This window comes from Nycticebus coucang, chromosome 10 (assembly GCF_027406575.1).
Source record: "Nycticebus coucang isolate mNycCou1 chromosome 10, mNycCou1.pri, whole genome shotgun sequence".
Classification (NCBI taxonomy): domain Eukaryota; kingdom Metazoa; phylum Chordata; class Mammalia; order Primates; family Lorisidae; genus Nycticebus; species Nycticebus coucang.
Window position 1 is genome coordinate 124,884,502 of NC_069789.1, and position 24,806 is coordinate 124,909,307.

The 24,806-nt window shown below is 53.2% G+C and overlaps 3 protein-coding genes across 5 annotated transcripts; 1 reads left to right on the plus strand and 2 right to left on the minus strand.

Moving 5' to 3' along the window:
• Window positions 1–1,068: 1,068 nt before the first annotated feature.
• SPRED3 (sprouty related EVH1 domain containing 3) lies at window positions 1,069–11,570 on the minus strand. Of its 3 annotated transcripts, XM_053607489.1 has the most exons (6): window positions 11,444–11,570; window positions 9,786–9,966; window positions 7,917–8,085; window positions 7,745–7,821; window positions 5,298–5,438; window positions 1,069–4,671 (listed from the first exon to the last, which is right to left on the minus strand). In XM_053607489.1, the coding sequence occupies exons 2-6, from the start codon at window positions 9,960–9,962 to the stop codon at window positions 4,006–4,008; spliced, it is 1,230 nt and encodes a 409-aa protein (XP_053463464.1). In that variant the 5' UTR covers window positions 9,963–9,966; window positions 11,444–11,570; the 3' UTR covers window positions 1,069–4,005. The 3 variants fall into 3 exon arrangements, with proteins under 3 accessions (XP_053463464.1, XP_053463463.1, XP_053463462.1); XM_053607488.1 differs by lacking the exon at window positions 11,444–11,570 and having other exon boundaries at window positions 9,879–10,288; XM_053607487.1 differs by lacking the exon at window positions 11,444–11,570 and having other exon boundaries at window positions 9,786–10,288.
• Window positions 11,571–12,873: 1,303 nt separating this feature from the next.
• GGN (gametogenetin) lies at window positions 12,874–16,416 on the plus strand. Its single transcript, XM_053607490.1, has 2 exons — window positions 12,874–15,104; window positions 15,948–16,416. Exons 1-2 carry the CDS (start codon window positions 13,267–13,269, stop codon window positions 16,063–16,065), a joined length of 1,956 nt encoding a protein of 651 aa, XP_053463465.1. The 5' UTR covers window positions 12,874–13,266; the 3' UTR covers window positions 16,066–16,416.
• Window positions 16,417–17,368: 952 nt separating this feature from the next.
• PSMD8 (proteasome 26S subunit, non-ATPase 8) lies at window positions 17,369–24,413 on the minus strand. The gene is made up of 7 exons (XM_053607491.1): window positions 24,000–24,413; window positions 22,599–22,671; window positions 22,380–22,482; window positions 20,963–21,128; window positions 19,804–19,904; window positions 18,294–18,405; window positions 17,369–17,593 (listed from the first exon to the last, which is right to left on the minus strand). Exons 1-7 carry the CDS (start codon window positions 24,360–24,362, stop codon window positions 17,456–17,458), a joined length of 1,056 nt encoding a protein of 351 aa, XP_053463466.1. The 5' UTR covers window positions 24,363–24,413; the 3' UTR covers window positions 17,369–17,455.
• Between the last annotated feature and the right edge of the window lie 393 nt (window positions 24,414–24,806).

Below are 24,806 nucleotides of genomic sequence, written 5' to 3' on the forward strand. Positions count from 1 at the left end.
TCAAGTATCTGCCCACTTCTCTCCTACTCCACTGCCCTCACTTTGGTCCTGTCCAACTGTCTTGCCCTGGACAATCACAGCACCCTCCTCACCCTCAGCCTGCTCCCACCCCCAGTCTGTCTGTTGCCCACATATAGCAGAGAACATCTGAATCAGCTCACATCCCTCCCATGCTTGGGACCTACCTGTAGCTCCATCTCACTCAGGGTAAAAACCAAAGTCCATACAATGGCTTGCAAGGCCCAACAGATCTGCCGTCATCTAGTACTCTCCTTGCTTTTTCCTGCTGGACACTAAGCTTCCCCAATGTTCCTCAGACTTACCAGACACTTCTGCCTCAGGGCCTTGCACTGGCTGTTCCTTTACGTGGCATGTTCTTCTCTGCTGACATCCATGAGACTCCCTCCTTCCTTCAGGGCTCTGTTCAACTCCTGTGTAAGTCCTAATCTGACCATCCCATCCCCACTTTATTTTTTTCTTTATAGTTTATATCATTTCTAGCATATTAAGTCATTGGCTTTTTGTCTCCCCCACTACAAAACTCATAAGCTCTTTGTGGAAAGGGATTTTTATCTGTTCTACTCGCTACTTTACCTCAGTGCCTAAAACAGGGCTTGGCACATTATGGGTGTTTCTTTTGGGTTTTTTGTTTGTTTTCAGACAGAGTCTCACTCTGCCAAGTGCTGTGACCTCAAACTCTTGGCCTTCAGCAATCCTCATGCCTCAGCCTCCAGAGTAGCTGAGACTACAGGTGCCCACCACAATGCCTGGCTAGTTTTTTTTTTTTAGTAGAGATGGGGTCTCACTCTTGCTCAAGCTGGTTTTGAACTCTTGAGCTCAAGCAATCCACCCACCTCGGCCTCCCAGAGTGCTAAGATTATAGTCATGAGCTTGGCCTACATTATGGGTGTTCAATAAATGTGCTTGTTGGGGGACTATAAAACTTAGCTGGAGGGTCTGCCTGGGACTAAAGGATGAGGAGGGAAAGGAGGATTTAGGCAGAAGTCTGGTTTGGCAATTCAAAAAGTGAGTAGATGGGGCACGCTACTGCAAATAAATAACACAGGCTGAGACTTTGTCACAGAGATTTCTTGGAGCAGATGTCATGCCCCCTCCCCCAATGACAAGGCTGGGTCTTTGGCCCCCATTCTCCCCCACCATTTCAGCCTGTACTGATATGGACAATATTGAGGTCACAGACTGGCTTGGAATCAAATCAGGAAGATAAATATTGGGGTGCCTCCCCCAAGTCTGGGGGCCAAGCATCCAATCTGAGGGGCCAGCAGCTGGGAAATTGGGCCTGGGGGCTCCAGGGTCTGAGGTCTTCCTGGCTCCCAGGGTCAGCCCTCCATGCCCCCCTGATTTGGGGGCAATGAAGGGTAATCATGGATCAGAGGTGGGTACCATCAGGGAGCAGGACTAGGAGACCTGGGAGAGGCGCTGCTGGGAGGTGGTGGCTAGGGAACCTTTCCCAGGTCCCCACCGCTTCATCTGCAGTCCCACAGCACCTTACAGCACTCTGGTCCCCCGTCCCACCCCTCCCCAAAACGAGGTAGGTTAAGAATGGAGCTTCCCCCCCAACACGGAAGGGGGGAGACCGAGGCACAGAGAGGGGGAGGGGGACCCAGGCCGCCCCAGCCTCTAGTCCCTCCGCCCTCAGCTCTGATGGGTCTGACAGTGATGAGAGCTGGGCAGAGTGGGGATGGGAGGGACACTCCACCCCCTTTTCTCTCACCCATCCCAGGGTCTGGTTGGGAGAGCTGAATCTCACAGGTTCCGGATGTAATAAATAGTTAATAATTTAAAGGAAGTGACAGAGAACCTATCCATTGAACCCCTACAAAGCCATCCCAGTCTAGGTAATGAGGAAAGGAAAGTGCACTTTTTCCAAATGCTTGGGGCCAGATGCAGGTCCCAAGCCCAAACATTGAGACTGTCTTGCTCCAAGACCTTGAAGCTCTCACCCCATACAGGACACCAGACCTTAGTTACACTGGAAGTCCCATTCCACTTAGGGAAAAGTGTGGCATCCCTTTTCACAGATGAAAAGTCCCACAGGGCCATAAAACAGGCTGCCAAACTTTTGGAAGCAACTTCCTACTTTGAGATGGAAGGGAAGGAGTTAAAGGAGAGGCAGAATATAAAAGAAGGGGGAGGGGTTGGCTCAAGGTTGGGCATAGAGGGTTTGGAAAACTGAGAATTGGGGGCGGGGACCCAACAGAGCCATAGCTAGGGGGGGTTGTGTATCCTCCCGCTGAGGGCCCCCCTGGGCCAGCAGACTGCAATGTGAGTTCTAGCCCAACTCAACCCCTGGGCTGTTGCTGTTGCTTAGTGAACAGCACATACAATCATCTATGGCAATGCTGGCTCCTAGAGGTGGGAGTGGATGAACTCTCAGGTGGTCTAAAATCCAAGAATATGAGTTCAAAATAGTGGATAAAGGGGTAATTCTCAGGATTAATAAGAGGCCTGGGCTGGGATCCTGGGAACCAGAATTTGAGAGCTGGGGACCTTGGAGTCTCAGAGGCCGACAGACACCAGGATTCAAGGGATAGCTGGTCTCAGGATGCACAAAAGCAGCCTGGAGAATCAGGGATAGAGAAGTTTGAGTCAAAGAAATCTGGGGTCTGAGAGTGCTAGGGTTCTGTGGCACCTCAAATCTGAATATCTTTGCTATGGAAGGACTAAGGTCTTGGATCAGTAACAATTCCAACATTGTGGGGGCTTGAGCCCTGCATCTTGGGGATGGATGGCACCTTGGGATCTTGAGTACAGTGCTCCTAAAGCACCTTAGGGTCATTCAAGGGCTGAGGGCCATGGGTCCAGAGGTCTGGGTTGCCATGGCCATCCCATCTTCTGAGAGCTGAACCCCCAGACTTCAGGAAATTGGGGATCTGTGGGTAGAAGGAACCTGAAGATTCCAAGACATTTGGGTCTCAAAATCCAAGTCCAAATGGGACTGGAAGAGGGCATTTGAAGACTTGAAACCAGTCTTGGGCCCTGAGGTGTTGGTGGCCTTCAGTCATACATCTGAAGCACCAGGCACCTCCGAGTCTTAAATATGAAATCCAAAGCTCCTGAGAATACTGGCTTGGGATTGGTGAGTCTACAGAGTTCTTTGATCCCTGGCTCCTAGAGTATCTTGGTGTCTGATATCTGGATCTGGGGGGCTCTAGCATGAGTTTCCCACATCATTTTGGTCAGAGATTATCTCATGTTTGAGCATATCCAAGGGCTCAAGTGCATCTTGAGTCTGGGGTCTCACAGCATTTGAAAGTTACCTAGACATTTTATATCTCAGTGTTCCTGAATCTGGGGCCAGGTTTTTTTTTTTCTTGGGGGGGTGTCCTATGGGCACTCAGTAGTGGATAGACTTGGGGCCAGTATCTGGCCTGGCAATTCTAGAACATAATGGAATCTCAAGCCCAGGTGGGTTTGGTGTCTCAAGACTCCTGGGGCTACAAAAATATCTCAGATGTGGGTGCACCAGGTCTAAGGAGAACATTCAGGGACCATTTGGGGGTAATTCTGGGTCCTACAGTCTCAAGATCTGGGAGTAATTGGATCAGGCAGGTTTAGGTATTGGCAACTCCTAATTCTGGGGCTGTAATCTGAGGATCATAGTGCCAGGCATAACCATGATCTGAGTTGGTAATTTGAACATGAAATTAGGCTTCAGTGCCCTGCATCTCTCAGGAAACTGTATGCTCCTGGTTCTACTGAGGTGCAGAGTCTGGGAATGCCTGGGGCCTCCAGGTGGGGGGAATGGGGGACGCCAGAACTCAGAATGCCTAAAACCTCTCGGATAATCCCAGTGAAGCTGGGTGTGGGGTCTCTCAGTCCCAGGTTTGGGATCCAGATTCCAGGTCTGGGATCTTTCAATCCAAACTCAAACTCCAAGTTCCAGATGTGCCTAGGTTTGGGTTTTAGGTCCGAATGGAAACAGGAGTCCTGGACCCTCAATTTTGGGTCCTCGATCTGGCTACGGAACCCGCCAGGCCGTTCTCACCGTGCAGCCTCCTCGTGACGACCTCCACAGCCGGCGCAGCCACATCGCGCCGCGACCCAGTGGCACGCGCGCAGGGGCGCGTAGCAGCAGAGGCAGGGCACCGCCAGGGAGAGAGCCGCCAGCGCGGCCCAGCGCGCGGCGGGGCGTGGGTGGCCGGGCTCACAGGCGCATGGGTCCGAGAAGTCGCCCTCGGCGTCCGACAGGCAGTGGTAGAGTAAGCTCTCCGCACACCACAGGCAGCTGAGACGGCGCACCAATATGCGACCCGGGTCCGGGGCCTCTGCACAGCGACCGCCACGCCCGTCAGCACGGCGGCGAAACAGCGCGCGGCAATGAACGCAGCGCGCAGCCTCCTCCGCCTCCGGGGAGGCCTTGGCCGGCGCAGGGGCGGGGCCCGGCCCGGGGGGTGGGCGAGCTGGGGGCGCTGGAGGCGCAGCATCTGTCAGAGGGGCAGGTAGTGCCGCTGGAGACCCCAGGGCTGCACCCCTCAACGTGCCCGACTTGGCGAAGCGTACGACGCAGGTAGACAAGGCGAGGGGCGCGGTTGGCCCAGAGCGTCGGTAATCCTCATACCCGCGGCCGCCCCAACCCGGGCTCGCTGCCCCGGCCAAGGGTTCTGAGGCGTCTGGAATCCCAGTAAACGGTAGAAGAGGAGGGTAGGTCTGGGGGACGAAGGGACAAGGAGACAAGCTTAGCAGGTGTCTGTGACTCATTCACCACCCACCAGAATCCATGCCAGTCTCAGAAGACCAAGAATCTGTCCTCTATCCCAGACCTTAAGGACCCAGCGGCTTAAGGCTCCAAATCCTCACTCAAGATCCAAGAGTACCTACCTTCAGATCCAGGAGTTCTGGATCCCAGTTTGGTTCCTGAGTTCCTTTCATACACTTAGGCACTGAGCCTTCCCACTCCTCACTCCCACCCCCATGAATTAATTAAGCAGTCTGCAGGACTACTCCCATGGGTACCAGCATCTTCTAATATACTCGGACAATTGTCCAAATCGTCCCCCAAACCCCTCTGGAATTCAGAAGTCCTTAATTCTCCAAGAGCGCAGGAGACACAACGCTCAGAGAAACCCAGGCCTCCAAGACTCTTCCCAGTTCCCCATCACACCTTCTCATCTCTTTCCACGCCTCCCCCTCCTTCCCAGCTGAGTAGTTAGGCCAGCCATCCCCTGGGATCTGTGTTTCTGGCCCCCACAGGCCCTCTCACCCCCTTTAGGACCCCACCGCCCACCCCCTTTCCATCCCGAAACCAGACTTCCGCTAGGGGGCAGAGGTCGAACCTGAGCCGAGGAGCGGCGGCGCTGCGGAGACGTGCCCGGTCCAAAGCCAGAAGCCGACTCCATCGTGATAATGGGGGCCGTGGCGGTGGAAGGTGTCTCCTGGTGGCTGTGATTGGAGGAGGAGTCGCTGTCCACATGAGACTGGGGGAGATTGGCGGCCTCAGTGCAGGAACCCGTCCTTCCCCGGGCCGAAGCCCTCACACAGACCCCCTCCCATTGAGAGCAAGGGCTCCGTGGCCAGGCAGGCCTGGGTTCAAACCCAGGTGTGCCATTGACTGGTTGTGTGACCTCTGGCCAGTGAGCTCACCTCTTTGAGCCTGTCTTCTCTGTAAAATGGGGATCATAACAGTACTTATTCGTGAGCATGTCCTTAGGCCTTACCATAAAGGGCATAGCACATGCCAGAAGTACAGAGAAGCTAGAAATGGTTACTGCTATTATTATAGAGATCCCTCTTACCTGCTCAGCTCACCAACCTACAGAATATGAAATCATCTTCTTCCTTCCCAGAACCCCTCTCCCTTGGCCAGCCAGCCGCCCCCTTGTTTGGTGCCCACCACCACACTTTGATTGGGGCAGTTCCACCACCTGGAGTACTCTCCGTCATATGCAAACCAAGTTCTGTCCTGAAATGAGCTGCAGCATCACTTCTCAGACCCTTAGTTTCCTTCTGTAACTACATCATCTTTTCCCCATCATCAATATACATTCATTGAAGACCCATGACAAGCCAGACCATTGTTCAAGATGAAGCATGGAAAGCAAAGCATCTTTCCTAAGTAAGGGCTCAATAGATGAGAACTCTGTGGAACTCTTGTGGCCTGCATCCATCTCCCATTACCCTGGAATTTCCCCTCTTTCTGCCTAGAGAATCAGTTTTGTTCCTTCAGATGTTCTCAGCAACTCCCACTGTTGCCAGGAAGTGCCAAATAGCATCCAACATGATGTGCATTCATTCATTCAAGTTATTCAACACATATTTACTGTATCCTTATTGTGTGTCTGCCAGGCACTGTTTCAGGCACTGGAGTTGCAGCAAGAAACCAACAAAACATCCTTGCCTTCCTGGAGCTGACATTCTAGCATGGAAGATGGACAGTAAACTAAGAGATAAGAAAATTGTCTTTTCAGAAAGGAAATGAGAAAAATATCTTAGAAGACAAAGAAAACAATAGAACTGGACAAGAAGCATTGAGAGATTGCAATTTTACATAAATTACCCAAATACAACCTCACTAAGAAGGTGATATTTGTGTAAAACCCTGAAAGAAATAAGGAAATGAACCATACGGAAATTGGGAAAGAATGTTCCAGACAACAGACAGTGCAAAGCCCCTCAGCAGGATGTGGCTGCCCTGTTGGAGTAACAGAAAGGAAGGCAATGTGGCTAGAGCAGAGTGAGTGAGCAGGAGATTAACACAGGGCCAGATGGCATGGTACTTATGTGCCACTGTAAGGACTTTGTCCTTTATTCTGAGTGAACTGGAGCCCTGGGAGAGTTCAAAGTGGAGGAGAGGTATGCTCTGATTCACTCATCAATAGGGTCCCCCTGGCTATGGGTGGGGAAGACACTAGGGGACAGGAGGGAGGACGTTGACAATGAGAAGCTGTTGAGACAGTCCAGGGGGAGGTGAGATTGGACAGTACCAGGTTAGAAGCAGCTTGTGATCATTTTGAAAGTAGAACCAATATTGACTGGCTGAAAGATTAGATAAGAAACATAAAAAAATAAGACAAGTCAAAGATGACCCCAAGGCTTGTAGCCTGAGTAAATGGAGTTGTCACTAACTTGTTCATATATTTACTTTTAATATTTATTCATTTTTATCACTTATCTTTTTTCATTTGTTTGTTTTTTAATTTTCATCTTTCCACATTAGAATGGAAGCTCCATGAGAAAAGGGAGATTTTGTTCATTGATATGTCCTGGGTGCCTAAAACACTGCCTGCTACACAGAAGGTGTTTAATAAGTCCCTGGAATCGGGCGGCGCCTGTGGCTCAGTGAGTAGGGCGCCGGCCCCATATGCCGAGGGTGGCGGGTTCAGACCCAGCCCCGGCCAAACTGCAACAAAAAAATAGCCGGGCGTTGTGGCGGGCGCCTGTAGTCCCAGCTGCTCGGGAGGCTGAGGCAAGAGAATCGCGTAAGCCCAAGAGTTAGAGGTTGCTGAGCTGTGTGACGTCACGGCACTCTACCCGAGGGTGGTACAGTGAGACTCTGTGTCTACAAAAAAAAAAATAAAATAAGTCCCTGGAATGAATGTGTGTGAATCATGGCAGGATAGAAAAACTAGAGTAACTGAGATTGAATCAATCCTAATAGTCTGGGCCCAAGTTTGTGTCCCCAACACGTGGCATGGTACCTGCTACATGGTAGGTGCTTAAGAATGTTTGTAGAATAGGAACAAAACCCTTGCTCTCCCAGCAGAGAGCCATCTTGGAGACTCACCGTCAAAGGGCAGGGGGTCTCTGCGGTGTCCTGGGAAGGGGAGGAGGAGGAGGAGGAAGAGGAGGGGGTGAGTGACCCTGGGGCAGGGAGAAAGGCACAGAGTGAGTTCCCTGGGCTCAGCTTCTCCTTCCCCCACCCCATAGTCCCCAGTTCCATAACCTATGCTGTTCACCTCGACCCAGGGTGGCCAGCGCAGCCAGCAGGCTCTTCTGGAACTCATCGGCCTCTGCAGGACTCTGAAACGTCAGCCCAAACTTGCAGTCACCCAGGCTCCAGTGGTGGAAGATGGGGTTGACCTTGTTGTAAACCAAGCCTGGCCTCAGGGTACACTCCAAGGTCGTCTAAGCGGAAGGAGGGGGCAGAGTCAGACACCTCTATCCAGCCATGCCTGTGACTTCCCTTCTAGCCCTAACCCTTCTTCCTACCCTGGCATCCCACAAACATCATTTTCCAACCCTAGGTATACCCCTGAACTCTGATCAACACCTAGTACAACTCTCCAGTTTTATTAAGCATACCTCTGGGGTGGCGCCTGTGGCTCAGTGAGCAGGGCGCCGGCCCTATATACCGAGGGTAGCGGGTTCAAACCCAGACCCGGCCAAACTGCAACAACAAAAAAAATAGCCGGGTGCTGTGGCAGGCACCTGTAGTCCCAGCTACTTGGGAGGCTGAGGCAGGAGAATCGCCTAAGCCCAGGAGTTGGAGGTTGCTGTGAGCTGTGTGACACCATGGCACTCTACTGAGGGCAGTAAAGTGAAACTCTGTCTCTACAAAAAAAAAAAAAAAAGCATACCTCTGATACACCAATGTTTTTCCCAATTGATAACTTGATTCCTATGTTTTTTCTAATATGCTCCTTCTGATATTCCAGTCAGAAACTCAAATCTTATGGAATGCCTCAAAAATGTGCCCCTTTTCAATAACTATCTGAATTGATAGCACCCCCAAACTTTATTGAACATCTCAAAATATTACTGTTAATCCCCATCTGATGCTCCAATAATCTCCTGAAATTTTGCCCCAAATATTCATAGTAAATGTGCATGGACTCCCTCTCAGTTGATAGTCCACAGCCTGGATGTTCCCTCTTATCCTTGCCTAGCACTAGATTTCCTTTTTTTTTTTGAGACAGCCTCAAGCTTTCGCCCTGGGTGGAGTGCTATGGCATCACAGCTCACAGCAACCTCCAAGTCCTGGGCTCAAGCGAGTCTCCTGCCTCCGCCTCCCAAGTAGCTGGGATTACAGGCACCCATCACAATGCTCAGCTATTTTTTGGTTGCAGTCATCATTGTTGTTTGGCAGACCTGGACTGGATTCGAACTCGCCAGCTCAGGTGTATGTGGTTGGCGCTTTAGCCACTTGAGTCACAGGCGCCGAGCCAGCACTAGATTCCTTCTCACCATTTCAAATGCCCCCACCTCATTCTACCAACTCCTCCTCTGAAATGCAACCCTTCCCCCAAGTCTTTTCAAACAATCAAATCTTTCACATCCCCAGCTGAAATTCAACATTATCCTCCCAAATTGCACCAAACATCCCCATTAGTCCTGATGAACCCACATATAGGACTTTTAACTGCAATGACTCTTCCAAATGGACCCCCACCAAATGCTTCCATATACTTAGGGCAGACAGGGGCCAGCTAGTATAGGGCCTCTGAAGTGAGGATCTCTGAGCAAGATGGAGCCCAGGGAAGGTTCTGAGCAAAGGAGGGAAATGATCTGCGTTGGGTGTTAGCAGTGCCCCTGGGAAGCAGGCTGGGGTTGTAGGAGAGCAGCAGGAGCAGGGCAGGGGGCCCAGTAAGGAGGTTGCTCTGATAGTCTAGCGGAAGACTGCAGTGGACAGAACCTGCTTAATATCCCAAATATTCCTGAAATTCCCAACTCTTATGCATCAAACAGATGTCCACTTCCCAACTCCATCCCACACCCCAGTTTGATTTCCAGTCTGGGAGACAACCTGACCTCTCCTCTGCATGCCCAGTCCCCTTCCCTTGCCTCCCCAGGGCCCCACCCTACCCCAGCGTCCCAGGGTGGCTCACTTTCTGGTCCCGGAGGCGCTCCCCGTGGATGACGTAGTGCCCCTGGCGGGCCCCCCCCTCGGGCCTGGCCCCTCGGACCCGACATACGCTCACCTGGCTGAGGCCCCCGCCCCCCACAGGCAGCCAGCCCCCACTGGAGTCATCTCGGGCCATCACCACAGCTCGGACCCGCACCATGTACCTGAAGGGGGGCACAACAGGGACAACACAGTCAGTGAACTCAAATCCTGCTCTCCCATTGAATGTTTCCCCAACCTTATCTTGCTCCATCTTCATCACTGACATCTGGATCCATTCCACCCTAAGCTACCAATGCACACCTTCTCCCCCAAATCCACCTTCTTCCCTCGCAGCTCCTTTCTTCCTCATGCCATCTCTTTTCTCCCATGTCTACTTTCTTCCCCATGTCTACCTTTTCTCTCCATACCCACCTTTCCCTCATCTTTCCATCCCCAACCCATAGCCTTGGTTTTCCACTTCCCCTCCCCCTCCTGTGCATCCCCTATCAACCCTGTCTCCTTCCCTCTCAGCACATACCCACGGCCCCACCCAGCGTTCCCCCTCACAGCTGGGTGCCTGCGCATATGTATTTTCTCTGGGCCCATCAACTCAGCACCAGTTCCCCCAACACTGCCTCCGCACCCTGTAGTCCAGGCCACAGGCTGGGTGAAAAACCCAGGCTCTTTTCCCCCCACCCCTTCCCGGATTTATGAATGAGACCGGATGCAAAGCTCACTGAGTCACCCAGCAACGGGAGATAGGCAGGGAACAGGGAGAGAACCAGAAATGGCCAGAAAGAGAGGCCGAGAGGGAGATGGAGGCAGAAGAAATCAGGAACGGGCGACAGAAGGCACATCCAAAGAGCGTTTCATTCACAAAAATCTAGGCTATTCCCTCAGGCCCCAGCCGAAGGAAGCCAAGGGGGAAAGATGGGGAGGGGGGAGATTGATCCCTCCCTCCCAGCGCTCCAGCATCCTTCAGAGCCATTTTACCCCGCCCCCCATCTCAGGGGACGTAGCCCTCCACCCACTAATCGGGATCAGCGTCTAGCCCCTCACTGCTACCCAGCATGAGAACCCTGACGTCCCAACCTTAGGGACCCAGGACAGCCCTAGCCCCCTCCCCCCACCTGCAAGCAGCCGGGTTTCCCCTGCCCTTTGGGAGGGGAAGGGGAGGCCGCAACGCCCCCAGCCCCCTTTACTCAATGGGATGGGATTTTGTGAATGAGCAGTCACGTGACGCTTTGCTGCCTTTGTCCGCCCGCCTCCCCCGACAACAGGTGAAGCTGGGAAAGAGGGTAGGGGTCCTTCCAGGGCCTAGCTGGAATGGGGCACGGGGTTTCAGGGTGTCCTACTCTCCCCGCACACACCTACGTTCCCCGGGGGTGGGGGGGAGTGGTCCTCAGAGTTCCTCAATGGTGGGGGTCCAGGACGGAATTTTGTGAATGAGGAGTCCACAGAGGAGGTCCAGGCCCCCCAAATGGAGACTGGTACCCCAAATGGCTGCCACGCAGTTTGGGGGTCCCCACTCCCTTGTCCTCCCAGCCGGGGTCCGAGGAGGCGCCCGGGTGGGCAGAAGGCGCAGCGCGATCCTGACCGCCCCCTCATCTGTGCAGGCGTTCTGTCAGCCCCCGCCCCCTCGCCCCCCTTGGCACCTGCCTGGGAGGCTCCGGCCGGGCTCCGAGCGGCGGCGACGCGGCCTCCTCCTCCTCCTGTTCGCTCTGGCTCCCTCGCTGGCTCCGGCGGCGCTGGAGACCGGCACCGGGAGCCCGGGCGAGGGGGGAGGGAGGGGGAACCTGGAGGACGGGTTGGGGGGAGGGGGCGGTTTGGGGGAGGGGTAAAAGAGAGGCGGGCGTACTTGCCCGCTGGGTCCTAGAGCCCGGCACTCGCTCCAGGGAACAGCCCCCCAACCCCCATTTTCTTAAGATCCAGAGAGTATCCCCCACTTTTCTACCCATTTGAGCCATTGATCCCTGATGATATGAGGGGGGGACAGGAACAAGGACTGGTCTCAGGGTTCTAAAGAGGCGGTGGTCTACGCTTTGGGTTCTAAATGGGAGGGGCTGGCTGCCTGGCAGGGTTCGAAAAGGGGTGGGGCGAGAAGGGAGCCTTCAGGAGGGGGCGGGGTCGGAGAGCCTGAGCGAAAAGGTTTAGATGCTGAAGGCGCGGACAAGTGCATGCGTCATGGAAGGGGCGGGTCCAGGGTGGATGGGCCTTCTCTGCAGGCTGGAGGAAGGATAAGAGTCTGAGAAGAAATGTTGCCAGGTCTTAAAAAGAAGGAGCTTAGAGATAAATTGCTTTAGGGGTGTGGCAGATGAGAGGTTCAAAAGGGAGGAGCTACGTAGCAGTGTCCGTAATGGGCGGGGCCTTGAGAGGGAATAACAGAGGGCGGAGCATTCTGAAGGGGAGGGGCTAAGGAGAACGCTCTAAAGGGGTGGAGTTTAAGACTAGACAGCCTGGGGGCGAGGAAGAAGACACAGAGTATTTCAAAGGGAGATCCAGGTTCCACACAAGCTGGCTCAAAGGAGGCGGGGCCTCGAGCTAGGGGGCGGGGCCTACGTCTCGGGGGTCCTCCCTCGCTGTCTCGCCCACTTGCCTTCACCCGCACCCTCGTTCTTTTCGGTTATTTTCTGCTACAGCCGTTCCCCGCCCTGCCCTGGGCCCTGGGGGCCGCGGTCTCAACTTTGGTGGGCTAGAGGAGTCGGTAAGTGGGGTCCTCTGGGGGGAGGAGCCAGTGCGGTGCTTGGGGAAAGGGGTGGAGCCAGAGTGTTGAAACCTGCTAATATACCAGGAGCAGGAAAAGAAATTTAGGAGGCCCAAGGATCTGCCGCTGCCTGGAAAGAGAGCGGGACCCATATATCAACAGTGAGAAGGGTGCATCAAAGGGTTAGAGGTGAGGACTGAGGGATTAGTATTAATAGGACGAGAATACCTGGTATTTGTTAGGCAGAGGCGAGACCCTATCGGAGGTGGGTTGAGGGTTTGGATGAGGCACAATTCCCCGACAATCGGAGGCGGGACCAGAAATAGGGGCGTGGCCTAGGGCTCTGGAGCCTTGTTAGTGTGCTGGGAGAGAACTTGAACTTCTTGTAGGCCTTGTAGGCTACTGGGCACAACCATCGCTAGTGATATGGCCTGAGAGACCGACAAGAAGGCAAGCAAGATGAGTTTTGGAGCCTGGAAACTTGGGACATGGCCAAAGTGTAGGGATGTGATCTGAGGAACCAGTCAAGGGTAGAACCTTAGTACAATAAGGGGTTGGGACCTAAGTATCCGAACAGTAGCTGTGGGAGGTCATGGGGAAGAAAGCGTAAATGATGAGACCCTAGGGACTAGGGCTTGAGCGGATCTTGGAGAACAGGGAGAGGCGGGGGCCGTCGAACTAGTAAGACCAAGTACAGCCAGCCTTGTGGGATCCCCACAGCCCTGGAAGACTGACTGGCTGAAGGTTTTCTGATCACAGTCCGCGACCTCTGTCAGAAATGGGCAACGTGCAGTCGGAGCCGTCCGCAGGCGGGGGCTCCCGAAAAGAGCAGGCCTGTGACCGCGCCTCTGACTCCCGACGGACGCCCCTAGTGGAGCCCGAGGTGACCCTTTCCTCTCCAGCCATGCGCTTGGCTCGCGGGCTGGGCGTCTGGTTCCCTGGCAGCTCCGCGCCCCCGGGACTCCTGGTACCCCGGGAGCCCCAGGCCTCACCCTCGCCCCTGCCCCTGACCTTAGAACTGCCCTCGCCAGTGACGCCTCCTCCAGAGGAGGGGGCTGCCGCTGCGGTCTCGCCACCACCCCCTCCCCCCGTGGGGACCCTGTTGCCCGCGCCGTCTAAGTGGAGAAAACCTGCGGGCACTCCACTGCCCCGGATCCGCAGCCTGCTAGAGGCGAGCCATCGCGGCCAGGGCGACCCTCCGAGCCTCCACCCGCTGCCGCCACCGCCCCGCCAGCTAACCGAAAAGGACCCTATCCCGAGGGTCCCACCCTCGTCTCCACCGCCCTTGGAGCAGCGGAAGCCGCCACCTTCAAACTGGCAGCCCTCGGACCGCAGCATCACTCCTGCTCTAGCCACACCCGCCGCAACCCCCCCAGAAAACCACGTTGGGCACAGCAGCGAGGGCCAGGCCGCTGGCGGGGTTCGAGGAGGGACGTCTCCCCAGTCAGGCGAAGGCGAAATGCCCCGGCCTGCGGCTTCCGAGTCCGGCCTGAGCCTACTATGTAAAGTCACCTTCAAGTCGGGACCTCCCCTTCCCTCTGCGGCAGCCTCAGGTTCCTTAGAGGCCAAAGCCTCGCTCGGGGGCGGCGGAGGCGGAGGACTCTTCGCTGCCTCCGGTGCCATCTCTTACGCTGAAGTCCTGAAGCAAGGGCCCCTGGCTACTGGAGCCGCTCGTCCCTTGGGAGAGGTCCCTCGGGTGGTACAGGAAACCGAGGGCGGTGATGGAGACGGCGAAGGGTGTTCTAGTGCCCCTTCAGCGCCTCTGTCCCACGCCCGAGCCCTAGCGCCGCCACCCTACACCACCTTCCCAGGTTCAAAGCCTAAGTTCGACTGGGTGAGCCCTACCGACGGCCCTGAACGCCACTTTCGCTTCAATGGGGCTGGCGGAGGCGTTGGGGCGCCCCGACGGCGCGCAGCAGCGCTCTCAGGGCCCTGGGGATCCCCTCCATCACCACCAGGGCAGATGCACTCCGCTCCCGGGCTTCGGAGGCCCGCACCTGCCCTGCTGGCTCCACCTATGTTCATCTTCCCCGCGCCCACCAACGGCGAGCCAGTGCGCCCCGGGCCTCCGGGCCTGCAGGATTTCCCACCACCGCCGCCACCGCCGCCCACTCCACCACCCACACCCCCGCCCGCGCCGCCGCCCACACCGCAACCGCCCCCACTCCAGCTAGCGCCGCTGCCGGTGGCGCTCCCGCCCACCCCAGGCCTTGGCCACACGGAGCTAGCCTCGGTTCCTGCCCCCGCCCCCGCTCTGCCCCCCGCCTTGGCCGCGGACCAGGCCCCAGCCCCGGTTCCAATTCCCTCTGCTGCTGAGCCATCGCTGCCCGCGCCTATCAAGACCCGCGCACGTAGAAACAAGGGTACTCGCGCGGCCCGGGGCGCAACCCGCGAAGATGGCGTGCCGGGAGATGGTCCCCGCGAAGAAACTACAGCTACCACGACTGATAGCGGCAGTAGAGGGAGTGGTATCAACGTGGCACCCCTGGCCGGGGCAGCTAACACCGGCGCTGCGCGCCACTGGCCGCCCTTCCAGGTGCTTAACTCTTGTCCCTGCAAATGTTACTGCCGCCACCAGCCAGGCCATCGCCGCCTGCCACGCAACGTTTCTGCCTGGTAAGGGGAGGTCAGAGAGAGGGAGGGGAGGGAATACCCTTCGAAGTTCTGAGCCCCAGCCTTTTCCTGGCTAGAGTCCCATTTAGCCCTTTGGCGTCCTAGCCCTCAGTCTTTCTCTTGGCCACATCTCAAACCTGAGTTCCCATCCAAGGTTCCAGGTCCAGAAGTCTTGATCCCATATTGACTCCTAACAAGAGACGGGACACTTTGGCCCAGCCCTATGGTATCCACACCCTGAAGTTGACCCTGGTCCCTTCACTCTCTGGAGCCATCAGGGAGGGAAGCTGGTCCCAGCTGGCCTGATCCTGGGTTACACTGTCTTGACCCTACCCTGAGGACACGTCCCAAGCTCTTCAGGGATCAGAGGGAAGAAGATAATATCTTCCTGGAATCAAATGGGGGGTAAACTCGGAGATACAAAGGAAGCCCTCTCCCTGATTCCTGACTCCTCCCACATATGGCAATTTCTCCTGACTCTGGGACCGAAGGCTGTGACCACCAGAGGGCACTGATGTCCCAGCTCTTGAACTGCAGTTCCCACATCTAGGGGAGACTGTGCCCTCCAGCTACCGTTGACCCCCTCTTCCCCCACTGAACTACTTGATCTGGTCACCAGTGCCTGACCCTGGATCCAGAGGACACCAAGTCACTGGGCAACTCTGCCCTGGATACTATCACCAACTCTCAGCCCTCATGTTCCTAAAATTAAGCACATCAGTCCTGCCCTCAATTGCCTTGGGGATATTCAGACAAGGCCTCTTTATTCAGATGGGAAAGTAAAGCCCTAGAGGGGTAAGAGCCTGGCTTTGTGTCCAGGCCCTACTGACTCTACCCTTCCTCTAGGCTGAGCACACCTACCAACCACCTGAGTGAGCCACCCTGGGTCGCCACCATCAAGCTAGCTGGCTCCCTGGTAGCTGGGCTGGAGCACTACGACTTGCAGGCCACTCCTTCCAACTGAGTTGTCTGCACAACACCCTCCACTTTACCCTTCATGCCAATAAAACCAACCCAGATGCCTAGCAGCCTGTCAGTCATCTGCTGAGGGTTGGGTGGTGCAAGGCAGAGGTCTTCAGGAGAAAACCGCAAGCTGGGAGAAGTAGGAGGATGAACCCAGAACAGCAACAAGTGAGGTTCCATTCACTGGCATCTAGACTGACAGTCCCAACGGTGGGGTGATCTCATTCTCAATACTATAAGCTCCATTCTAAGTTGACCGCATGCTCTCAAAAGGTTCAGCACAAGCCACTTTGGAAAGATATAATCTTTCTCATTTTACAGTTGGGAAAACTGACTCCGGAACTTTTTTGAAAATCTCACCCCACAAAGAGCTCTATGCCTTAAAGTCTTTCCTAAGAAGTTCAAGGTATGGGCGGCACCTGTGGCTCAAGGAGTAGGGCACCGGTCCCACATGCCGGAGGTGGTGGGTTCAAACCCAGCCCTGGCCAAAAAACCAAAAAAAAAAGAAGTTCAAGGCAGGCTGAGCTGGCTGGTTGGAATCCAGCCTGGGCCAAACAATGATGGCTGCAACCAAAAAATAGCCAGGCATTGTGGCAGGCGCCTGTAATCCCAGCTACTTAGGAGGCAGAGGCAGGAGAATCACTTGAGCCCAGGAGTTGGAGGTTGCTGTGAGCTGTGATGCCACAGCACTCTACCCAGGGTGACGGCTTAAAAAAAAAAACTTCAAGGCAGAAAACATAAGCTGGGAGTGGGCGTGGGGGAGGTCCTAAGTCAAAGAGCTGGCTGAGGAAGGGTGGGAACCAGGGCAAGCCCATGCCAGGAACCATACCTCTCATTCACAGAGGGCTCTAATGGGTACCCCACAGATGTGTCCCATTTCACAAGTCATTTTAGTAATTATTTAATGCACTGCCAAGATTTTTTAAAAACAAGACCCTACACCACCTTCATTGAAAAAAATCTGAATAGCCGGGCGTTGTGGCGTGCGCCTGTAGTCCCAGCTGCTCGGGAGGCTGAGACAAGAAAATCGCTTAAGCCCAGGAGTTGGAGGTTGCTGTGAGCTGTGTGAGGCCACAGCACTCTACTGAGGGCCATAAAGTGAGACTCTGTCTCTACAAAAAAAAAAAAAGAAAAAAATCTGGTGTACTAGCCCAGAATTCCCATGCGTCCACACTGCTGCTGTGCCCTACAGTGGGCACTTGTGTTTGAGACCCTGAGCAATGGCCTCTGGACAGAGGTTGATATAGAGAGTGTTATTTGAACTTGTCACCTCACCACCCCAGCTGGGAGACAAGGCCTAGAACAAGAATGTCAATCCACCTTTATTTGAGGAAACCCAGTACTGTGTCTTAAAGAAGGCGTAACCTGCCCCACCACAGTGGCTGGTGAGTTCAGACGATCATCTCCAGCTGCCGGGCGTACTCGATGACCTGTTTGGCCAGTTCTGTGGAGGGAATGGTGGTGTCTTCCGGTTTCTGCTGCTGGCTGGCAAAACTGTAGTAGTTGTGGGGGCCAAGGACCCACCCTCGCTGCAGGAAGGGAAGGATGAGCGATGAGTGAGTGATCACAAATGCTGCCCCTGCACCATGGCGCCAGCACTTACCAACACGTGCCACACTCTTTCCTCACTAACCCTACTCTACCCAAACAACTCTAAGCAAGCAACTTCCCTCTTTGTGCCTCAGTTTCTCCACGTTTGAGATACAGACCCTAATTATACACTTCTCCAGGTCTGTTGTGCAGATTCAATGAACACCTCTAAAGCACTGAGAATCGTGTTTGGCCTGGAGGGAGTGATCAGCAACAGCTGACACCATCACTCCAACTCAATTTCGCCTCTTCCATAGACTCTTCTTGGTCCTCCTCCTGGTACACTGTAGAGTCACCGCATGCCATGCATCAACATCTTTACGGGCACCACTCCTGTTCCAACACCCCAGACCAAGTGAAGTAAATAAAGTCTTGCAGAAAAAGCTGCCACTTTTGATAAGGACAGGAGCCAATGTGTGTAAAGCACTGACCTCCATCAAGTACCAGGTGCTACGCTAAGCTCATCCCAGGTGTTACTCCAGCCCATTCTACAGAGAGAAATGGAAGCCCAGAGAAGTCTGGTAATCTGCCTAAAGTCACAATGCTGAATTTAAACCTTTAACTCTTGTACTGTCCCACACTACTGTTAGAGAGTGAACCACTTGGCCCCAGAGCCCCTTGCCCCAGCACCCCAGCCACCTTCTTGGCATAGTCTGTCATCTTTTTGGGTGTGTTGAAGAAGAGGATCCGGGTGGCCTCAGTGAAAAGGATTTTCTCATAGGCCTTTTCGATGCATCCAGCAATCTCATCCCTGGGGAAAGATGATGAGCTTCTCATTATTGAAAACAGACAACCTCCCAGGCCCTGTCCTCTTAGACCTGATATAGATCAGCTCTGATCCTTCAGCACTGATGGCTGGTATAAATGACATCCCCTGCATCACGTACTGATCGAGACTCAGAGGGGGAGTAATTAGTTGCAAAGCAAGCAAGGGCTGTGGGGGGTGGCGGTAGGATCCACAGCCAGATCTTGCTGACTCGTGGGCTCAAACTCTGAATCCCACTCCCAGCTATAAGGATTTCAGCTATCTAAAACCCAGCTCATCATTCACATGAGGGGATCTCTTCATGTAACACCCCCTTCGCAGATCCTGAGGGGGTTTCTTGTACCCATTAAGAGGCATCCCCCAAGAACAACACTGAAGTAGAAAACAAGGCAGCAAGTCATTGTAACAAGGGAAAGGGCTTAGCTCTAGGGAAAACTAGTGACACGGAAGAGCATGTCATTTCTGAGATGGAGCTCCTAGGCCAAGTGATAGGAACTTGGGTACTCCCTACCCCTCCTCACTCCTGCTATGTCTGTAGGAAAACCAGCTCTGCCACTATTTCAATACCCTTTTACTCCTTAAGGGATGTGTATGTTATGTTCACCTGCCCATGTGATGTCACTTGTGCACACAGCAACCCAAGGAGCTAGTGAGACTTGATTCCCCCCTTCTAGAGAAGGGGAAACTGAGGGTTCCACAGTTTAGGTGATCTAAGGTGAGTTCAGGTGACTCAATGGATGAGTATCTGGGATGGGAGATGGGCTGGAGCACTTCTAAGACAGGCAGCATGGACCCTGTCTGCTGAGCACTGTTTGGGTGCCAAGTCTATGCTCAGGTTTGACACATACGGCCACATATGTAAACAGCCCAGGGTGGGATGAGGGCTGTCATCCACAATCTCAGGACTAGTCCCAATTCTCCAAAAAGGAGAACCAAGGGGCTAGGAAGGTAAGAAATATGTCCAGGCTGGGCACGGTGGCCCACACCTGTAATCCTAGCACTCTGGGAAGCCAAGGCAGGAGGATTGCTTGAGCTCAGGAATATGAGACAAGCCTGAACAAGAAAGAATGAGACCCTGTCTCTACTAAAAATAGAAAAAAACTTAGCCAGGCACAGTAGTGTGCATCTAAGTCCCAGCTATTTAGGAGGCTGAGGCAGGAGGATCACTTGAGCCCAGGAGTTCAAGGTTGCTGTGACCTGTGATGATCCCACTGTACTCTATTCAAGGCAATAGAGCATGACTCTGTCTCAGGAAAAAAAAAAAAAAAACAAAAAACATGCCAAGCCCACTCAGTAACAAGCAGCTGGAAAGGGATTCAAACTTGGGGAGTGATTCAAGGCCAAGCTCTTTTCAAAGCCCACAGGGCCTGGTCCCCCACACACCTGATAGTGTCAAGCAGGATGTCAATGAAGAAAGTGTAACTCTCAGCAGGGATGTTCCCCTTGGCCAGGAACACCTTGTTGTAGCTGCCCTCCATCAGGTACTACAGAGACCAGAGATGGGGAAAAGAGGATAAAGAGGCAGCATAGGGCCTACCTGATGGGGCCTCATAGCACTCCTAGTGCCCCCAAATCACTACTTTGCTGCAACACCCTTTACCATACACCACCCATTTCCCCAGGCAGACTGGTACCTCCTCTTCCAGGAAGCCATCCCTGGTTTACACACACATTCTCTCTCTAAGCCTGCCCTGGGCAGGTATCTAATTACCTCATCTATTCTCCAATCACAGGAGGAAGACAAAGCTGATGAACTCCAGTCTTATCCCTCCACATCTCTGTCCAAACCATGCTACCTTCAGTAACTACCCTCTCTCCCATCCTCTTCCCACCAGCCAAATCTTCCCAGCTCCAGGAACAACTTCCTAACCTTAGGTCCTAAAGCTTTTCCCAGGCTCTACTAACTGTGTTCCAGAAACACTGTCTTTTTTGCTGTCCCTTAGACACAGAAGGCTTGTTTCTGCCTCAGGACACTTAACTGGCTGGTTCTCTACCTGGATGTCCACATGGTTCGGTTCATCACCCTTTCTTCCTGAAATTTCATCTTTTCTGTGAGGCCTTCCCTGACCACCCTAGATAAAATTTCACCCCTGATCCCAACTCTCTATTCTCCTTCCTGCTTTAACCTTCTCTACAGCACTTGACATCTGACAGGCTATAAAGGTTATTTATTCTTTTTTTTTTTGCAGTTTTTGGCCAGAGCTGGGTTTGAACCCACCACCTCTGGCATATGGGGCCCTACTCCTTTGAGTCATAGGCGCTACCCAAGGTTACTTATTCTTTTTGATTTACTCTCTGTTTCTTTACCTGAATGTCCTTACCAAAAGATGAGGGATTTTATCTGTTGGATTCCCTGCACAATCTGAAAACTGGCCACAGTGCCTGGCATACAGTTGAGATTCAAATTTGTTGGATGAACAAGTAATTAATCCATGGGTTGAAAGATGGGTAGTCCACGGCCACCCCTTCAGAAAAACCTCCCTATTATCTGTGTACCATTCACGTTAGCCAGGCCCTCCCCCTTCCCCATCCTCAGTCTCACTTGCTCGAGGGACACAGGGTGTTTGATGTAGACATTAGTCTGGATGTCCTTGGCAGGAAGCCGCTCCAGTTCTGTGTGAAACTCAGCCACCCGGTTCTGAGACAGCAGGAAAAGAAGGTTGAGGCCCAAGAGTTGGTGCATATAGGCTGACTCAGGGAGCTGCTCCCTGTGGACCAGAGAAGGGTAACCAAGGTAAGAAGGGCGTAGGGACTTATGGAGCCCTCCACCTCAGGCTCCAGGGACCCTACCAACTGCCCTGTAATGTTAGGGACCTCATACCCTTTGAAAGGGTATGAGGTCCTGGCCTTTTAGATGAGGAAGCTGAGCCCCCAAAACACACAAAGAAAGTCACTACCAAGTCATATTGATCCAAACAAGTGACTTTACTTCAGTGAAAAGACTCAGCCTTGGTTTCCCAAACTATAAAATGAGCATCACCAGAATATTCAGTTCATAGAGATGGGTTAAATAAACAAGGAATAAGTGAATTAAATAATTTAAGACAGACGAGGTGATTACTGTTCTAATCAAATAAAAACTACATAAATATCAGTTACAATTATACAGATAACCATTATATAGCTAACACTGACTGATCCCTCACTTTAGGGGGGGAAACTGAGACTTAGAGAAGTAAGGTCTTTTGCCCAAGACCACATAATAAGGAAGGAGCAGGAAATTTCAAACCCAAATTTGTCTGAGGTCAAATTCTTAATCATTAATCCATGTAGGCCATTAATCATTCAGTTTTATGTTCTTTTTTTTTTTTTCAGTTTTATAGTCAATACAATATTGAGTCCTTGCTCTGGACTTGGCCCTGTGGTAGGCAGAATTGTGGTAGGCCCCTGTGGTAGGTAGGGGAAACAGTAGTGACCAAGATAACTCTAGGCTCTGCTATTAGGAAGCTCAAAATCTAGTGAGAGATACAGAGCTGGGATAAGAGGCACACTAGAGGGATCAGAATGAAATGGGGGAACATGGGCAGAGGGATATGGCTAGGACAGCATTGGAGGCCATAGGAAAGAACTTGGTATTGTGCCTGAGGGCCATGGAGAGCATGAAAAACTCTGAGCAAGGGATCAACAGTGTGTGTCAAATTTTAGTGTCATAAAGATCCTACTGCGTGTCATTGCGGTATGAGTCAGAAGGGCAAGATGGGGCCCAGGGAAGTTAAAGGTGATGGTGGCCACACTGGAAAGAGGGGATGTAGTGTGGGAATGGGTAGGAGGAGACTGGGTCATACGACTTAAGGCTCAGGACCTCCAGGTCAACTTCCTGATTCTGCAGCCACTACAGTACTAAGCAGAACAGGAGTTCCCAGGTGAAGAAAGACAACCCAAGTGGCTGGGGCACTAGAGATAAAAGAGCTGCCATGTAACCACCCACACCCCCCAATCAGGGACAGGCCCATCCTCACTTGTAATCAAAGTAGTAGCATTTGAGCTGTGCCATGTAGCGCTCGAAGGAGGGGATGTCCTTTCGCAGGATGCTCCACTGGGCCCCGATCTCCAGTATGTCACCTGTGGATGACAGAGTGGGCACTCAGGAGGTGAGTGGGGTCCCTTCTCCAACCACCACTGCTATTCCTGCCATCACCTCCAGCCCATTACTCCCCAATAACCCCAGTGACACTCACGGGCCAGAATGAGCTGCTGTTTGGTCAGCTTGGTCCCTGTGGTTGGAAGGAAGTTGAGCTCCAGCAGAACTAGCTGATAGGAAGGGAGAGAATGAAGGAAACAGGTTGAGACTTCAAATACAGATTACTTACTTTCTCTAGGCTTTGGTATTCCTACCAGAAAAATGAAGCTAATCATTCCTGACTCCTACAATTGTTTTGAGTATTAAAGGAGTCAGTCCTCATTAATCACTCACAACAGAGTCAGAACACACAGCAAATGCCCATTTAGAATGACCTCATATTACAATTATTAACAGCCTCACTGGAGAAACAAGGAGAAGACACTTGATGTTTGACCCAATGGAATCACAGGGAGAGGGGGAATACTAGCATCTTCAGTTCTCCTCCACACTCTATCAGTAAAGGGTAGCTGGGCTGCCCCCAAAATCTACATCAGTGAGAGAGGGAGCTAACCTCCCACAGTCCAGCCCATACACATTCCTTAGCAGACCCACCAACTTGGTCGAACCCACTGTGTTGCATTTATACTCTGCTCAAATACACTGGTCTGCAGCACGTTTAGCCCCATATTCTTGCTCTCTACCTATAAGAATATTTCTTCCTGGTTCAGTCTTTTTTTTTTTTTTTGTAGAGACAGAGTCTCACTTTATGGCCCTCGGTAGAGTGCCGTGGCGTCACACAGCTCACAGCAACCTCCAACTCCTGGGCTTAAGCGATTCTCTTGCCTCAGCCTCCCGAGTAGCTGGGACTACCGGCGCCCGCCACAACGCCCGGCTATTTTTTTTTTTTTTTTTTTTGGTTGCAGTTTGGCCGGGGCCGGGTTTGAACCTGCCACCCTCGGTATATGGGGCCGGCGCCTTACCGACTTGAGCCACAGGCGCCGCCCCCTGGTTCAGTCTTGCACTAACAACTTGGCAATCGTCCTCCCAGATCCATGCCTAACCCCAGATCTCTCAGATCTTAAGTAGGCCTGGTTTTAACCACATATCCCTATATACACCCCGTCATCTCAGCCTCTCTTTCATTACTCTGTGCAATCCTCATTCTCCACTTGGTCTTGTCTAGAATCTGCCATCACAAAAACTGCCGACAACCTCATCCTGCCACTCTGACCAGGTTGGCACCCAAGCACCAAAATTTAAACCCCTTACTCGGTCCTGCCATCGTCAGTCTTTCCTGATCCCCACTTCGCCCCGTGGAAGCTCATTTGGTCGGTTCCAGGCCTCTCGCTTCTAGCCTGCACTTTGGCTGTTCTGAATATTTCGCCCTATGCGATCCCTCCACCGCGCCTTGATCTCGTCGGCACCGCGGTCTCTCTGACCGCCTGGAACTTGGTTGGATCCAGACTCCACCTAGCGCCCCCCTCACGCTTGGTTTCCCCGGCTTGCCGACCCCTACCTTGAGGCGCCCCAGCTCTTCCCCGCACTTGCTAAGATTGGGGCTTTTACGGTTCCACTCGCCCTTAAGTTGCTCGTACATGCCAGCGGCGGCCTGCAGGATAGTGCCAGAGGTCGCGGCAGGCCCCGAGGTTGAGACGCCTGCCGCCCCGTTCACCGCCGCGGCCGCCATCTTCCGTGATGCGGCAAACCTCCTGCCTGATTTACGGCAGCGGCCCCTACCGACGCTCGCCCGGCGGAAGTGGGGCCGGGAGGTGGAGCCCAAGGCCGGAGGCGGGGCTACAGCCGCTTGCCTCTGGCCGCCCCGGGTAGCAAGACGTCGATCTTGGGGACGTGGTCTCGGAGCCCTGCCCTTAATGAACATGTCAGTTGGAGCTCCGCCTCTGCCGTCACTCAATAAGGTGACCGAAAGTCGGCTTTTGCCCTGACTGAAAATGATGGCCGTCTCAACGTCCCACCCCTTCCCGTAATCAATATGGCTGCTCTGGCTTCAGCCTGAGTGTTCGGGATGCTACCTTACTGTCTTGGACATTGCACGTTCGGCATCTCTCAGCCCAGAAGTGGCAATGAAGATCCATTTGGAGAGTTATGTTATTCTTCTTCCCATTTTACAGACAAGCTTTGAGAGACTGAGTATCCTTTCAAAGGCTACCATTTGGGTGGATCTTGAACCTAGATGTCTCTCTATTCTCTTTCCTAGTGCATTTTTCCACATGTTTTTCCAAACTTAAAGCACAAACTACACAAAACTCATCCAGTCGGATGCCTTTAAATGCCACGTTAAAGCAGAGAATTCACAATTTTGATC

What these genes read in the sequence shown, in the direction of transcription:
- SPRED3 (XM_053607487.1), bottom strand. Translation starts at nt 10,070, where the DNA reads ATGTCAGTGATGAAGATGGAGCAAGATAAGGTTGGGGAAACATTCAAT. An exon ending in GCTGGCCACCCTGGGTCGAG is followed by an intron (nt 7,822 to 7,916) that starts GTGAACAGCATA and finishes TCCCTGCCCCAG; the next exon opens with GGTCACTCACCCCCTCCTCT. An exon ending in AGACCCCCTGCCCTTTGACG is followed by an intron (nt 5,439 to 7,744) that starts GTGAGTCTCCAA and finishes AATCTCCCCCAG; the next exon opens with TCTCATGTGGACAGCGACTC.
- GGN (XM_053607490.1), top strand. Translation starts at nt 13,267, where the DNA reads ATGGGCAACGTGCAGTCGGAGCCGTCCGCAGGCGGGGGCTCCCGAAAA. An exon ending in CCACGCAACGTTTCTGCCTG is followed by an intron (nt 15,105 to 15,947) that starts GTAAGGGGAGGT and finishes CCCTTCCTCTAG; the next exon opens with GCTGAGCACACCTACCAACC.
- PSMD8 (XM_053607491.1), bottom strand. Translation starts at nt 24,362, where the DNA reads ATGTTCATTAAGGGCAGGGCTCCGAGACCACGTCCCCAAGATCGACGT. An exon ending in AAGAGCTGGGGCGCCTCAAG is followed by an intron (nt 22,672 to 23,999) that starts GTAGGGGTCGGC and finishes CCTTCCTATCAG; the next exon opens with CTAGTTCTGCTGGAGCTCAA. An exon ending in ACAGCAGCTCATTCTGGCCC is followed by an intron (nt 22,483 to 22,598) that starts GTGAGTGTCACT and finishes TGTCATCCACAG; the next exon opens with GTGACATACTGGAGATCGGG.